This window comes from Corvus cornix, chromosome 4 (genome assembly GCF_000738735.6).
Source record: "Corvus cornix cornix isolate S_Up_H32 chromosome 4, ASM73873v5, whole genome shotgun sequence".
Taxonomy (NCBI): Eukaryota; Metazoa; Chordata; class Aves; order Passeriformes; family Corvidae; genus Corvus; species Corvus cornix.
Genome location: NC_046334.1, coordinates 11,462,224 through 11,479,068, shown reverse-complemented (window position 1 = coordinate 11,479,068; position 16,845 = coordinate 11,462,224). Strand labels below are relative to the sequence as shown.

Below are 16,845 nucleotides of genomic sequence, written 5' to 3'. Positions count from 1 at the left end.
GCTGAACTGTTATGGCCTGTTCATAATAGTGCTTAAAATCTGTACCCTGTCCACAGCTGAGCCTCCAGTAGCTTGCTGTTTCTGACCACTTCCTCAAAATTGAATTTTTAGCTCTGGACAGAATGAAACCTCATAGTAGTTTTGAGCTCAAAACCTGCAGTTATTTCATAATAGCTGTTTTTCAAGATCTAGGTGTCTTATCATCATGACTACACCATGAATCTGCTGCTCAGTCCAACTCAGTGGTCAAGCCTCATGTTATATGATATGCTTTCCTTTTTATTTCCTAAATAATGCATTAGAAAAGTTACGTGTTGTAACACATGAGAAAAGAAAGGAGTAGGGAAATAGAGGATGCCAGCACAAGCACAAAGAGTGGGGAAAAACTTGCAGCACAGAAGGTAAAACAGGAGGAGGGGGTTTAGTGTGACAGTTTGATAAACAGTCTGGGTTTTTGGTGTATGTTGAAGTAGCAGCTGTCTCTAAATCACTGACTGAATTCCTCAGGATTCTTAGATCTATGACTACTCATCATTTTCAATAATGTTGGTTGTTTTGAACTAAGATTATAGGATGACGTAAGCAGCAAAAAGTGATTTCTAGCATCTTCTACTTTATTTAGTGCCATGTAGATTTGAGGGGAAAAAATGTAAGTTACTGACAACAATGTGCATCAGAAAAAGAACAATTGTAAAGATCATTGATACAGAAAATGTCTCTGATGGTTCCCTTCCTGTATCTTCCATTTTGAAACAATGCAGAACCATTTTCTATTTTTAAAAATTGTCGGAGGTTTATTATATCAACCTTATCTTTCAACATAAAATTTTATTGCCCAATATTCCTTTATATGTTTTATCTTAGTTCTGCTCTGATACAGAAATCCTTCAGGACTAGACTGAGACCTGTTTATTTCCTTCTGAATCATGTTTTATTCTTCTAGACGTTATAATGCAGCAGCTCTGTAATGGCTAGGAGATGTTCACAAGGATCCCACCTTTTCTCTTTGAAAAAGTTAAGGCTGCCTCCTTGAAGTGTTTCAGTCAATCCCAGTAACATGTTTAGTGTAGAAATTAAGGTGCTTTCATTCCAAAAACTTCTTTAGAGAAGCTGCTTCTTGAAAGTTCCGCATTTGACTGTCTTAAAATATAAACAACAGATAAGTTATAACAATTGTGTAAGACTGAGAACTGTTAGCAACCCTTTCTATTTGAAGAAATTTCTCTGCTATTGTCAGATGGGATTCTAGAGAAGCATCTCACTTTTGCTATTTTTCTGTGTCAGCACTGGAGCTTGACAAGAAAAACACAGCAGGACCAGAAACTGCTTGCTTGAGTCTGTCTGCAAAAAAAAGGAAAATTCCCATAAAATACAAGTGCAGTAGGACATGAATTCAAACTGTAGTCACCACTAGCACATGGGACCCATGTTGATAGAAAGCTGCCTATTTATTCTACCTTAAGAACTGCTGTAGGACAGTTCAGCATTTCCAGTGTCACTAATAACTGGAGCTGGAAAAGTTCTAAAAAGAGAAGCATACATCCCAAAGTGTGAAAATCATCTCCTCCAAAAACCTTGCACAGGAGTGTCAGTGTGACTGATAATCAAAATCCAGAATGTGTCCTCATGTGTGCGCTTGACTCTATAAGGACTTGTGAGGCTTTTTCCTCACACCATTTTCATCATCTCTGCTTCACTGCTTTGAGGTTCAAACAATTTATCATCTGAATTTCAAAACAACAGAAAATACCTGCTGTTTTGCCTTTGTCTCATTTGATAAGCATGCAGCATTATCCCAATAGGAGTTTAAGATGATAAAACATCAAATGAGATAGAAGGCAGGCTGAAATGGTTATATTGTCATTAACTTACAGCACCCTTGGCTGTTACAAAGTATTTGTGTTGTGCTGTAAGTCTCAAATGAACAATTTGAGAGTAAATGAATAAAAATTGTTTGATAGGTTAGTGGGGTGTTCATGACTCCAGATGTTACAGCCTTGGAAGCTTTCACTACTCCTCTTAAAATTACGTATATGTTTGTGAAATACAAGCTTGCTGGTTATTTTGGGAGTCTTCTTCCTTCCCTTTGGTGTTAAAGTACAGTTTGTAATTGAGATAACATCTGAAACTGAATCTTCACACCTTAACATGTAGCACTCTGTTCTGGATTGTGCTGTCAGTCAGAAGCCAAATAAATCCAGCTGACAGGGCGGAAGTGGGATTCCTGCTGTCTGCAGTAAAACTTCTCTAGGGCTGGATGAGCCAGGGAAATAAGTGTTATGATGCTGACAGCTGGGTGTAGGGCCTTGCTTTGTTTAATAGTCACTGCAGAGGACACTTTAAGGTGTGTTGGAAGGCACTGTCACTGCAGTGCATTGAAAAAAACTGGCAGAGCCTAGCAAGACATCTGACCCTGATCAAATATTCCTCTTAAATTAAAAGCATATTTAGCTATTCTGCTCAGCCTGTTCTTAGGTAGCTAATAATGCAGCTGGATCCTCTTGCTCTATTTTGAGGATGTCTTCTTGAATCATGCATAGAATTATGTGACTAATTTGTGGAACAAAAGTCCCTGTGCATCAGCTGTTCACAGTCACTTTCCTGGGGGGAAGATAGAACTTTTTATGTTAAAAGACACTGATCATTCTTTTCAGCATATCAAAGAACAAATGTACTGTAGGCTTTTCTATTGAAAAAAATAATAGAACAAATGGGTTTTATCTGTATTTCCATCATGACACCTGCATAAATCTCACTGATGCTAATGGGACTTGTAGCAATGTAGATAAAAGACAGTCACACTGTTGAGATGTGGAGTCCAGCACCACAGAAGTAGGAGGGTTCATCCCTGTAGGCACAACCTGCAAGTGTGTGACTCAGCCTGCTTGGAATAAACCATTGGCATGCAAAGCCAAGGCTCTCCAGATTGATGTACTCAATCAATCTGGTTAATGCAGTGGCTGTGCAAACTTACTGAATGCTCAACTTTATTGCTGCTCAGGTGGATTTCTCCAGAGAAAAGAAGTTTGGTCGTCTCTGCCACAGGATCACTCACGTATGATATCTGTGATGGAAGAGACACAGGGCAAACAAAAATCACCTGAACTCTGTGACTGTGAAGGATGAGATGGGACTATGAGGGCTGAGCTAGAGCTCTGAACTGTGGGCATAAGGGGAGTAAGCTGAAACCAGCAGGCTCACCTTGAAGAGTAGGAAGGGAGTGAGGGGACAGTGCAAGAGGATCTAAGGGGCAGACCTGTGGGATGCTATGGAGATTTAAAAAAAAAAAAGGAAAACCAGCAAGCAGCAGGTTCTTAAAACTGTATAGAAATACATGGTGAAGGAAAACATTAACAGAGCAACACAGTTAATCCTCACAGCTGATCACAAATGGTAATGTCACTGTGAGCAGAAGAGGAAGAAAGTTCTGGGGTGGACCCTAGGACAGAGACATTAACTGGGGTGGTCTGATAGAGAAACACAGAATTACTTATTTCAGTGTTCACAAAGCCAGTAGTAAATCATGCATTCCTTTACAGTTTCTGAGAGAACATCTACAGTACAGTTTGAGTTCTGCCCAAGTTCTATCCATGGACACTTGAAATCTGTAAACCAAAAGCAGTAGACATGCTGCCACCAGTGATTGCTTTGACCTAGGTGAAAATAGTAGGGATTTTATTTTTTTCTCTTTTATTTTGCTATTTGAAATAGCATGTGTTGTCCTCTTTATTAGTGTGACATACAGATTGAATGTTCAAAGCAAAGAATAAAATTAAGAACTTATTATGGAAGGCTTGTTCAAAAGGGAAATTGTGCAAGGAATGGTTTTGATCAACCCGTTGCCTAGGATTCCACCTGTAAATGCAGTTCTTGCACTTCTCTTGGTATCCAAGCTTAAGAAATGCAACATTGCCCTTTAATACACAAGTCAGAAAGGCAGGCTTTCTGTAAGGTGATGTGACTGCTGCTGTCTTCAGAGTACCCTTTGCATCTTACCTGGGGCTGTGTGAGATTACCTTTTACTGTCCCACAGCCTCTTTATGTCTGCCAACATTTTCTTTCTTGAAAAAAAGAGCATACTTGGGACATGTGCTTCTGAAAAGGCACTATGTTGTCATCTGATATATTTGGATATTCTCAAGTCCACAGAAAAAAATAGGGAGTTATTTTTTCATCACAGGATATTCATAGTAAATAGAAGAATAAAAATCTTACCAGTCCTTACTGCCCAAAGGAAGTCTATAAGCAGATCTCCTGAGTGTATGTAAGTAATCTCCAGAGGGATTGAGGAAGTGTGGTTGAAGTGTAAGTAATTCTACTTGTAGAGAAGCTGCCAAGACTACAACAGGAAAGCCTGGCAGTGAAAGTATCCCTGTTGCTCTGGTAGGAGAGTGACAACACAATTTAGAGTGATTCAGTAGAACTTCCTTGTAAGCAGATTAGTTCCTCCCTGAGTTGACTGAAGAAGATACAAGGTGATTTACTTACAGGAATGTAAGTGCAAACCTTTAAATAAAAAGAACTGCTACTGACTTTGAAACTGAGTCACCAGCATTTTTGAATTTTTGAAGTCAATTTGCCATCATTTAATACTATTTTAGAATAGCTGTTAGTGTGTTAGCCCTTTTTATTTCTGCCAATGAACTTCCTAATAGATACTGAAGCAGGCCTGAAAAACCTGTGAACACCATGGAGACACTATTTTTTCAGTGTTGCACTGTGACATACTCATGATCTTTTTTTCTTTGCTTCCTTAACTTTTTTTTAAACTTCCATATTTCATTTCTGTTCAGTGTGTGTGTTCATTTTAGTGATAGTACAGTCCATTGTGGAAGTTATTTAATGTTCACTTGTGAATACTACTCCAAGGCACCTAGCAGGATTAATATCATAGTAGCCACCCAGTCCTCGTGCTTCCCATGTCAGCTGTAGAACACAAGAGTTATACTGGAAGTACTTAGATAAATCTATTTCATCAAAATGGCTATGTACTTTCACTTTGTCAAAATACCTGTGTGTTGGCTTTCTTTGCTGCTTAAATGCTGTTCTATCTGTTCCTAACTTCCCCTGTTTAACAGCAGACAAACCCAGGGAGCACTGAATGAATCGGATGATCCCGAAACAGGCTGTCTAACTGATAACAAGCCAACTTCTCGACACTTCTATCCTGTCGCCTTGCTGCTTGTCAGCTCACACTTGCTGGTTGTGTGGCTTATTTTAAGTCTTGCTTTGCTATTAGCCAAATATCAATAAACTTCACTTGTGTTCTTTTCTTTTCTACAAACAGCAACAAACTAACTCTAGAAAAAAGGAATTATGATGTAATATTTCTACAGTCTCAGACCCCAAGGATTCATCTTTAAGATACCAATGTCTGAAATGTACTGTGTTTTCATTCTTTTTTTCTGAACTCCGAGAAGTATACTATGCATTGAGTGAACTGATTTGCCTTTCTGTTCATGGTAAAGCTTTCCCACTGTAATTAGCGCAAAGAAAGCCCACTTACAATGCTGTCACTGTATAGAAGTTGTGGAATCCTGAATGCTTGAACCCCTCGTTCCAGAGTAATTAGTCTGACAAAAAAAAATTTTAAATGAATTTGCACAACACAATCTAACCCCTGGACAAATCTGGCAGGGCGATGGCTTGTGAGACTTATCCTTCATTGTGTTTTTTTCATTGTTACTAGCTGATGGGATTGTTTTCATTTAATAAATGACTATTACTTTGCTACAACTAACCCTTTTCTGTAGAGTAACTAAATGGAATAGAGTAAGTTCTGGTTTGTAATGAAATTAACCTGTTTGTAATTGTTGCTTTAGTTGCTTTTGCTTTCAAGACACTTTTGTATTCTTTTTAACAAAGTCCTGTTTATGTCTTGATGCACCACTTTGGCACTCGTGACTTTTGTACTGTATGTGAATGAACATCCTTCCTTTATAAAGCAGAGAGGTGGATTGGGCTGTTTGAAAAGCCATTCTCTCTTTTTTTTCATTGCAAAGCTGAACATACAGGAAATGAAGCAGAGATGAAACTTTCCTTCGCAAATGTCTAGGGCCAGACTTAATAAAATGCCTTATTCCTAGAATGCGCATTTTAGGGCAACGTATACTCGCACATATATAGCAAACAAATTGAAAAAAAAAAGGTGTGAAAAGGTTTAAAAGGCAAATATATTTCTGGAATAGAACAAAATGTATCCTTAAAGTATTTAATTTTTTTTTACTGAACTTTAAACCTCAAGGGCAGATATATTAGGGGGGATGGAAAATCTTATCACCTATTTCTGAGGGCAATAACTGTACTGGGCCTGGCCTTGGATTTAATTTTGTAAGATGTATCATCACTCGTGGAAAACAAAAATGTAGAGTTGAATCTTTGTTATTTTTACTTCAACTGTTGCTGAAACTCTGCAATGAACAAATAAAGCATATTTATTTATTCTGTGTTTCATGAAGTTGTACTTTTTCCCCCTTTCACTAGAGAAGGATGCCGCATAGAGAATGTTCTGAAGAATGTCAAATGCAGAAAGTATGCATTCAACATGATACAGCTGATGGCTTTCCCAAAGTACTACAGACCTCCAGAAGGGACATATGGAAAAGCTGACACCTAAGTTTAACAAAAGTGTAATCAGGAGCATACATCATGCTAATTAGTGAATATAACAACTGCTGTTTATGACGTGTGAATTGGGAATGTATAACCAGTGGAGGTGCTATTTTTATCAGGTTTTATCATTTTACAGTAAAATAAATCTGGTTAGTCATTATGAAATAAATACCATGAAAAAGCAATGGACTGGATATTCTGAAAATCAAATATATTCAACTTACCTTTGTGAAATTGAAGCTTACTATGAGTCATAAGCCAGCTGGAATTAGTTTTTGGGGTCATTTGATTAAAGATTAAAAAGGGAAATGTCATTTGCTGTAGGAACAGAGTTTAGCAATCTGGAAGGTGGCATTCAGACTCCAAACCAAACCCTGAGACTTGATTTAAGAGGTCTCTTACTGCTGGAAAAGGTGTTTTCTGGAACCAGCAGAGCACTGAGGTCTTGATCACTAATGATTAAATCCTTCACAGAAGTATTTATGAAAGATGCTAATGTTAATACCTGGGTTAAATATAATTTTGGTAATTACATTTAGCTTCTTTACGTAAGCATAGTAACTTCATAATATGTTTTTAATAATGTCAGTAATTCCATTCTGATTCCCTGCAGTTCATTTGGATGTATCACTCTTGGTTTTCTGTACCCCAGCCAAATACCACTTATTTCACTTTCACATAAATCACACTGAAATCAGGGAGATTAATTCCACAAGTGAGGTGACCTGAATTTGAGCTCCTATTTAGTGAAAACCCTTAAAAGTAAATTTTCTTTAGTGGTAAGGAAAATAAATTGTATACACAGGAGTTAATGTATTTTTAGGCTATGAAAACATGTATGTTATTACAGAGCCTAAAATGAATGTTATGAGTAAACTGCTGTATTAGGACTAGTTAGCCACTGCAGCTGATTTGTATCAAATTTGTAATGCTGCAGGTAGACACTCTAGGATGAAGAACTATCAGCTTTAAAAATGAATGCTAATGCTCTGCCAGCTTGTGTTAGCCCTGAAATTTGTCTTGCAAAGAACGTTTGTGTTTTCTAATTGTGTCTATTTATTACCTTCTTCTGCCTCCCAGAGAGAAATACAAACTAAAACTCCCAAGTATTCACTGGTTACTGACCTTTATGTAATGCATTTATTTTCATATCTAGAGCAGAAGTATGAGAAATTAATCCTAATGAAAATATCCTGGGAATTTGAGCATCTGTAGGAAATTGTAATTGCCATGGATAAAGAAGGTAATGTTTGCTCACTCCTGTGGAAGTCAAAGAAATCTCTATGCACCATGAGTTATAATTTGTTCTTTTTAATCCATTAATACCCATTACTGGGTATAAATCTGTAACTATAACAGTAAGAATTTAAGAGCCTGATTCTGGAAATTCTTTTTGGGTGATCCCATGGAACTGATCTATCATTTGGCTAAAATGAAATCCATCATGTATATTTGCAAGATCAGGCTTTGGAGCTTGTAGGAAAACAAGCCTTTTCCTTGTTCTAATATTCATTGACTTCAGTGGAGCCAGAAATTCACCTATACAATATATTAACTAATTGGAACTTTTTTTCCAAAGAAAAGTAGGTAATGTAAGTAGTGTTTTGGTGCATTAGTTTTTTATTTCTATTATATAATGTGCTATCATTAATTACTTCCTTGTTCTTGGAATGCATTGCTTCAGTAGATGTCTGAAGACTTGGCATTGCATCACAGATAAGCTCAGATGAGAACATAATGCCTTGATTTCTTCTTGTCATGTACCAGTAGAAATGGGCAATACTCATTGAGTGGCTGGATATGTGCATAAATTAGTGTTTGGGTCTATGAATATAACGTAGCTGATCTGTATGAAACTTTTTTGTGGATTTATGGAACGTAAACCTTCCTAGAAAAATAGTGTTTTCTTCTGTCAGACTGCTGCACTAGCCCTCACTACATACATGTTTATTATTAGCTCCAAAAGCCCTGCATGTGCAGTTTAGAGATAGTGATAAATTCCTCATGGACCTCTGAAATAACCCCCAAGTATACAGTAGAGAATGCCAACTGTTGTACAGTAATCCTGAAACTATCTGTAAAAATCTCAGTGGGGATGGTGTTCCCTGCTGGGCGCTGTAGGTACCTACAGTTCTTTATCTGAGTCCCATGGGCATTCTGTCAAGTTCAAAATATGAAATTATCTACATTTTCTTGTCAGGAAAATGGTCTTTCAAGATTTTGCCTCAGCATTTTAATCCTACCTGGGTTCTGAATTGCCATTGTCACTACCATGTTATTTTCGTGTTGAAGTTGTTTTTCACGTCGAAGCCATGGATTTGGTGAGGAAAAAGAAAAACTGGCACTGGATTACTGTCCTTTTTGTTTTAACAGCCATTCACAGTATGTTCTTGTGAAATTAAATAATCTTATATTTGCTAAACATAATTAAGACAAAACCCCAAACGCCACATCAGTGGGCTGCAGTAAAACTTCATTGTGCTTGGGCCATTACAAAAGAGTTGGCTGGGTTTTGTGCTAAATAATACTGAAGTTTTTCTCACTAATTTTTGGATTGGAACATCTTTTTGTAGGTCAGGAGAGCTTTGTAAAACCTGATTAAATGTTCCAAGTCTCCTGGAAAAGCCCCATTGCTTCAGTACCAAAACAGGCCTAAATGTTTTGCTATTTGGTCACTGCCTGCTGGGAGCTACTGTGGTCCCTGTGAGCAAAGGCTGTGCCATCAGCTGAGTTTTCAGGTGACCATGGATTCAAAATCTGAGGGTTTTCTGGTTCGCCTTTTGTGAAGAAACGAAGAAGGGTTTCCTGCAGGTTGATAGTTGCATTACTTGGAGTACATTTACTCTTTGTAGCAGCTTCCAGCCCTGTGCATTGTTTGAATGCCTAACAGAGGAGTTAAATCATCCCTGGGGTCTTGTACATTACCTTGCAGCTCACTGTGGATATCAGAGGAGTAAAACTAAACAAATTAATTTTTATAAGCAAACTACATTGTTTGCTTATATATCCTATTGTTTTGCAGAGAGATAAGGTAAGCATAGTGATTTTGGTGGTGGCTTCGCAGAAACTGTTCCATACCTGCTCTCTTAAAACTTTGGTAAGGTATCAAGTAATCTGCTTTTAGGGGAGGGCAGTTCTCAAGGGCTAAAAGGTGAAAATTCAAAAATACATCTGGCATCTAAAGCCAAATCTTGTCTTACAGAAGATATTATTTGTAGAAATCAAATCAGGATCTGTCTTTAGGAATCCTGAAATAAGGGCTTCTAGCTTTCAATATTTGTACAATGCATCACACACTTACATGGGGGTTTTGCACCACAGAGTAGTGTCTAAATAGAGAGCTAGTCTAAAATGCCTAAAAAAATAAGGAAAGGAATCTTAGTTATTTTTTCCCAGAAATGATTGTAATATTGTTATAATACATACCTACCTGTTTAATGTCAGTCATAGGTATGTTCTTTTTTTCTGAAGTCTTTTAAGGAATTTAAAATACATCCTTGTTAATGTTTATACTTTGGCTTTTATGGAGCAATTAGGAAACAAAAATTTTAAATTATGTTATATGATTTTTCCTACGTGAAGCTGTGTGTTTTGATGAAATACTAGCAATGTCTGTGTTATAAAAAAACCAAATAATTTAGGAGGACAACTGAAACAAAATATTAACTGAGAAATAGCCTTAATGAAGTCCTTTGCAATGTTAATTTTTGTACTGTCTGAATTTTGCCATTACATAAGTGAAACAAGGAAATTAACAAACACTTTTTGTGTCTAAATCAATCTCTCCTGATGAAAATTCACTTAGTTGCAGTGGAACTCATTGTAATGGTATTCTAAATTTTCCCTAGTAATTTAGGTATAAAGAAGTGCAACACTTCATTTTGAAGCCTACTCTATAATATGCCTATTAAAAGTTTCAGGAAAATCTTATTTTTATCTCTAGATTAAACTCAAGTTCCAAGAAATCCTATGGTCCATTTAAAAAAACCAGAAAATGCACTGAACATCAACCAGTGTAACAGAGAAAGCAATTGCATTAAAAACTATGCAGCAAAATTACTTGTGTGAATGAATGTATGTAATCAGTTAACAGTCTCAAAAGTATATTGTGTTGCTTATGTTATAAACTTGAAACCATTGGTATCTGTATTTATGCTCTCTATTGTAAAGAAGTATACTGTATAGGCAATGCCATGAGACATGAATTTGCATCTTGCTTTTCACTTCCTTGCAGCTTAAAAGCAGATGTTTACAATGAAAATGCTTTAAAGAAATTTGCTGCTCTTCAAAACACAAACTTACCTTGTATAATGCATGTTTACAAAAGAAAAAATCAGACAAATGCTTTTTTAGAGAGAAAAAAACTTCCTAGACTTCAGTCCTTAAAACATTGGTTTTTTCCCTTAGTCATGCAACAGCTCACCTGTTGTTTTGCCAGAGCATTCAGCTTGCACTCTGCAGCACTCAGACATTTATTTCCTCTTTCTTTCATAGCATCTGCTGAATAAGTAATATAACAACCATGAATCAGCATGATACTCATGATCCAAGGTTGAAAACTTGCATTGCTCAGATATGAGCAAATACTTTAGGATAAATAAACTAGAAGACATTTGTGAACGAGTGTCTTCCTACTCCAAAGAGCTGAAACATAAGGCTTGGGATTTGTGTGCTGACTGAGAGAAAGAGTTACAGTAGGAGTCTGACTATGATGAAAGAGTGCCCTGGACATGCAGGGTTCAGAGTGGTGAGATTTGAGCCATGCTGCTCTTACTTAGATCTCTAACTGTTGGCAGTGGTGTTTGGTTACTCTTTCCATGTGTGCAAAATGCTTAAAAAGTTTTCAGCACTTCTGTTTATGAATGGTCTGACTTTAAAACTTCTAAAATCCCAAACTACTTTGGTACTTGTTTTCCTTTTGTGCAGCTGTCCCTTGTGATGTTCCTGTCTTACATTCTGGAGCACACAGGGCTGTGTATAAGTAACGTTAACAGGACTTCAGTCCACAGCATGTGTTTTTCCAGAGAAATGAAGCACAGCTATAGCAATCCAATGCTTTTTATATTTCAGGACTTATCATTTTTGTTTCATTTGCTGTCTGTAAGCCATGTCCATTGTACACTGTGTGTATATTTTTATTTAAATAAATGTAATGTTTATTTTTTATGTTTCTGACTTTTTTGTTTATTATTCATTTTTCATTGTCATTGCGGTGGTGTTGCCCAGAAGGAGGATTGTCCATGCTGACGAGAGTGTGTTCCCTCCTAAAGGAGTTGGTGGAAGCCCACTCATAGGTCTCATCACTACTAGGAGCAAGGATTTAAGAAAAGTTTGATACAACAGTTAAAAGCCTGAAATGAGCAAAAATTAATAGTTCCTATTCTTCTTAGTCTTACCACAACTTTAATCTCAGAATCAAGTGGGTCATGCATTTTCTAGTTCAAAGCAATCAAAACATTCACATGCCCGTAAGGAAATCCCTTTTACGTAACTGTTGATCTGTAATACAGGTGGGATCAACACCTTTCATAATGAAGACTTTTAAAAAGGTGATGTGCCATGCTTTGTCTGGTATTACATCTTCACCATCTCAGTGATGGACCTTGGGAAATAAGTATGGGTTACTTCTGTGCTGTTTTTTTGAGCTGCTGTTGTCTAGATTTATTATACTGTCTCTCACCACAATGAAAGGTAAGTTCCCCATCGTTGGCTGAAATATAGCAAGCAGATCTTCTTTTTGGGTATATGATAAAATGTGGCTTGTCTGTATTATCAGTACTATGAGTAGAAGGTTGTTGCATAATTTTTTATCTCTGTTTATACGTTAGCATTTTTAGTTTTACTGAGATATATTCAGTGAGATTTTCATTATTTGCAAGGTTCTTGATAACCTTTAGTAAACACTGGAAATTAATGGTTCTTATGGAAATAAGTTAAAAAGCTGTTAGTATTCAACTAACAGGTGCCTAGGGTTTTTGTCTCTTACTAATAAAGTCTTTTAAAATTACTTTGTGTCACTTTGCATGCTTATGGATTTTATTGTCTGTCAGCTGGGAGCCACTTTCTTCTCATGACAATGGAAGAGAGAAAAAGAGAAAGAACCTACAGCTGTAGTGAGATGATAGAGTAATATGATAGTAAAAATATATTTTCACCAATTCCCTTTACAATGTTACTTCATGGCGTGCTTGTGTGTATGACCTGATGTTCCTGAACCACAGTCTGCAGTGTTCTGCACTGGGCTGACCATTGCTGCCGCTAAGAGAATGTGTACACAAATGCTGCTTCTGCTAGGCAAGAGCTTTCCTGTGAGTTTAATGACAGATCTTGTACAAATCACAGCCTTCAGTAGTTATGTGACAGATGCTGTTAATGGAATTAACAAGAAGGTTCTAGATACAAGCTAGATTGTGTGCTGCTTGCTCTGCCCAGCTAAGCAGACCCTATGCATTTCTGCGTAGGCTGTTGTCATAGGTTAGCAAGCCTAGTCCCGGAAGGGATGTCCTTGCTAAGGGGTGCTTACAGTTTCCTCTGGGAACTGATAGAACCTATCAGCTGGCCAGTTTGAATATGGACAATTCTCTAAGCCACTTAAAGTTGTGACCGCCTCTGTGATCCACATTTAAGAATAGGCAAACTCCCCCTCCAAGCTCTCTCTCGTTTCCGGCACTGGGACAGGTGGCTGCAGGGCCCGAGCAGGGCCCAGTGGGCCCGGCCCAGGCCCTGCTTGGGCCAGGCCGGGCCGGGCCACGGCCATCCTGAAGCCGATGGACCTGTTCCAGCCGTGGAACCCCCCCCACTGCCTTGCCGTGGGCAGCCGGAGCGGCTCGGCTCTTCCCCCTCTCCACTTCGATAAGAAAAATACAACATTCCAGCTGCAAAGCCGCAAGGCCGAGGTGAGATTAACCCTTTTATTGCTGTGAAGAGCTGAAAACCTGAGGGAAGAGAGAGAGGAGATGCTTAAAGCTGAAATTCTGTTGTGAAGCTATGATATATCAGAGTATCCCATTGTAATTCCATGAAGATATGGGGGGTGGAGTGTTCAGCTCGTGAGCAGAAGCACCTGCGCTGAGGATAGGCAGATGCTGATGCAGCTGTAATTTCATGAGAAGTTTGGACAGGGAGAGATGGACCAGATGAGGACTTTGGCTCCAAACGGGAAAGGAGAAAACCTCAGTTCCTAGAGATGCTCCCAGAGATAGTCCTAACAATGAAGATGATGAAGACCCTTTGCTCCCAGGGAAGGAGAAGGGCCTCTGTTTTTGTTTCTGAACGGCTCAACCTTAAAATTGTACCCCAAAAAACTTCAAGAGTGGACCCTCGAAAGCAGTTGTGGGAAAAGCTGCAAGTCAGGGGAAGGGACTCACATGCAGGCAGAGAGAGACTCCTCTTCCTAAATGGACTGAACAATATTTGGAAGTGGGTGGCTGTCTCGTTGTGATAATGTTTTCATAGCATGAGCAAGAAGAGACTTCTCTTTCTAAATGGACTGAACAAGGTTATTATGGAAGTGGTAAACAGACTGAACATCTCAAGGGTTGTCTTTTTACATTGGCAGTGGGAGAAGGGAGGAAGGTGGGGGGAGGAGGAGAGTTCTGAAGGTGATATAATTTTTTTTTTCTTCTTTTAGGTCTGTTAATAAACTTCTTCATATTCTTTCAAGTTTGGTGCCTGTTTTGCATTTCTCCCAATTCTTATCTCACAGCAGATAAACAGTAATGAGTATTTTGGACCAAACCACTACAGCTGTCTGTGCCTGGTCCTAACCCAGTTCATAAATGAGAAGTACACTTGCTCTGCTGCAGGGAAGATTCTTGACATTATTGGAGGAGTGGATGTAAACTGCTTCTAAGTAAGCAGGGATAAGAATTTGAATGGAAACATTTCTTCCATGTGTTTATTTACATGTATATACATACATAATGTATTTATGTTTTAATATTTTTTATATGTTTTAGGATAGGAAAAGGCAGTGACATATGATCAGTTAAAAAATGGAACTTGTGATATTTCTAGCAGTCAAATACAGTTTTGCTACTGGAAGTGTGGCACCAAAGATAGACTCACATGAACAAAGCTTTAGCTTGTAGCATGTCTGGTAGCATGTGCTGACTCTAATGGTAAGTTGCTTCTGGGGAAAAAACAGAGGGAGAGAAATGGGAAAGAGAAGGTGTTTCCCAGGCTGGAGTCTGCCATTCCTGTCAGGAGTTTGAAGATCTCAAGCCCTGGCTGGCTGTTCCCCCTCATAACTCTGTCGTCACTGACTGAAGTGGGCTTGGTCAGGGGAGTTCTCTCTGCTCACAGGTTGTGAGCTTGGTGCACGTGTGTCTTTGAGTCTCTCATGAAAACCAAAGGCTTCAGTCAGGGGACAGGAGGAGAAGGAAGGAAGGGGCTAATTCTGTCCCAGTAGCAATGACTTTCCTAAGTGTCTGCCCCAACAGTACCACTCTGCAGGTGCAAGGCTGGGAGAATAACAGAAGAACAAAGAAAGAATACTGCTGTATTCATTCTATCTTTCCCCAGCAAAGGCCACATATATATCCATTTTTCATGGAACAATAATTTTGATTGCTGCAATTTATGCACTGCAAAGCAGTTGAAACTGCTGACTTGAACAGAATTAGAACAACTGTCATAGATAAGCAGAGCAGAATTCACCCCTTGGGTGATACCACTCCTCAGAAGTTTTCTTTTAGAGACAGAAAGTTTAAAGTCTGGTCCTGAAGTCATCATTCACAAGCAAAGAATCAGAAATGGGGCACTTCAGGTGAGAAACTCCAAGGACCAGATTTTGTGAGAGGTTTCAGAATCATTAACATTCCTGAACTTTGGTTCATAACTGAAAAAACCATTTTGTTTGTACAAGGCCCCACACAGGAAGAATTTATGCATGGTCATGCCAAGGAAGTTGATGGCAGTTTCCTGTAAGTTATTACAATAAGTAGCTGACACTAATGAACCTGCACACAGAAGGAAATATATGCCTTCACCACAGTCTCTTTAGAAGGACTTTTTAGTGGAGTAAAATATTCAAAAGCATCTGAATGGGATCTGGTTTTGTTAGTAAGATGTAGTACCTAACTTTCATGGGCACTTATCAGCAGTTAGAAATCATCACATAAATAGGAGCTTAAGTCTGGTTTCCTACTTAAATCAAGGTAGATTCTCAATACTCTCTATTTGAATTTATCTTCTCTCTGGTACGAAACATTACAGTCTGGCTCTTACTATTTTTCAAACAAGACCAGAGTACCAGGAAATAGTGACAAGGTTGTGTCAAACAATGTATATAAATTGAGTCATCTGACTTGATTCTGTTTCCAGATGGGAACTCAAAGTCTTTGTGACAAAGATGAGACTGATGTTACTGTAGTTAACATCAGGGCTGGTTTCCAGCAGCCAAATTCTGCTGCCTGCTCTGTAACACGGCAGCTCTCAGCCAGGCTCAACTGGAGCTCAGTAATCCCAAAAGAAACCTCTCAATAAATCCCAGGCTTCTTACCACTCAGTACCATGAATTATGTTCCAGTGTTGGGGATTAATGGGCAAGCACAACTGCCTCCCCTCACCCCAACACTGTATCATGGCACATGGGTTCTCTGTTCAGAGAGCAGCTGTTTTGTGGTGGTTATGTGTCAGAACTCAGAGTTCAGCTCATGGGATGTATGTGAAACACACAGCAAATAAACATGCAATAAAAATAAGAACGTGTCATTAAATCAGGGAGCAAAGAGATGTCCAGACTAGTCAAGGACAGGTAAGGAAGGTTATGTCTAAGCTCTGCACTTTAGACTGCATTCAGCTTTTGTCTTCACCTGAGATGTTCTTGGAGTTGGAAGATTTTGCTGCTTTGTGATTGTGGTAGCAGCTACGATGGACATAGACTACACATTTATCAACATAAATATTAAAAATAACCTTGAACAAATAATGGGATTGTTGTAAGAGCTGTGGCTGATTGGCCAAACAGGTATGGTGCACACATATTCTCGTACAGGCAAAATTATTTTGAGGGAAAAAGGGTTGTACCACTTTGTACATTCTCCCAACAGCAAGGGACTAGGACAGTGCTCAGCTGAGAAGGTAAGGAGTGCAAGAATGCATCAAGGCAATCTCTTATGATTGATAAGAATTGTAATCACATCCAAAGATTATGAAAGCTTTTAGAGTTTGATTGCAAGTCCTGATACAAAGAGAAAGTACTTGCTTGTAAGTACTTTAAGTAAGTTTAAA

General features: G+C 38.4%; 1 protein-coding gene across 11 annotated transcripts in view; it reads left to right on the top strand.

Annotated features, from left to right (window-relative positions):
* The window catches only part of INPP4B (inositol polyphosphate-4-phosphatase type II B), a 312,737-nt gene extending 300,953 nt beyond the window's left edge, over nt 1-11,784 (top strand). For 7 of the 11 annotated variants that reach the window (XM_039550505.1, XM_039550510.1, XM_039550507.1 and 4 more), the window contains one exon: nt 5,079-5,253. In XM_039550505.1, coding sequence (XP_039406439.1) covers nt 5,079-5,253 — 175 coding nt within the window. Of the gene's footprint in view, nt 1-5,078; nt 6,449-6,483 lie in introns of those variants that run through there. The other 4 variants (XM_039550506.1, XM_039550513.1, XM_039550504.1 and 1 more) reach the window with 3 other exon arrangements.
* Nucleotides 11,785-16,845: the final 5,061 nt, after the last annotated feature.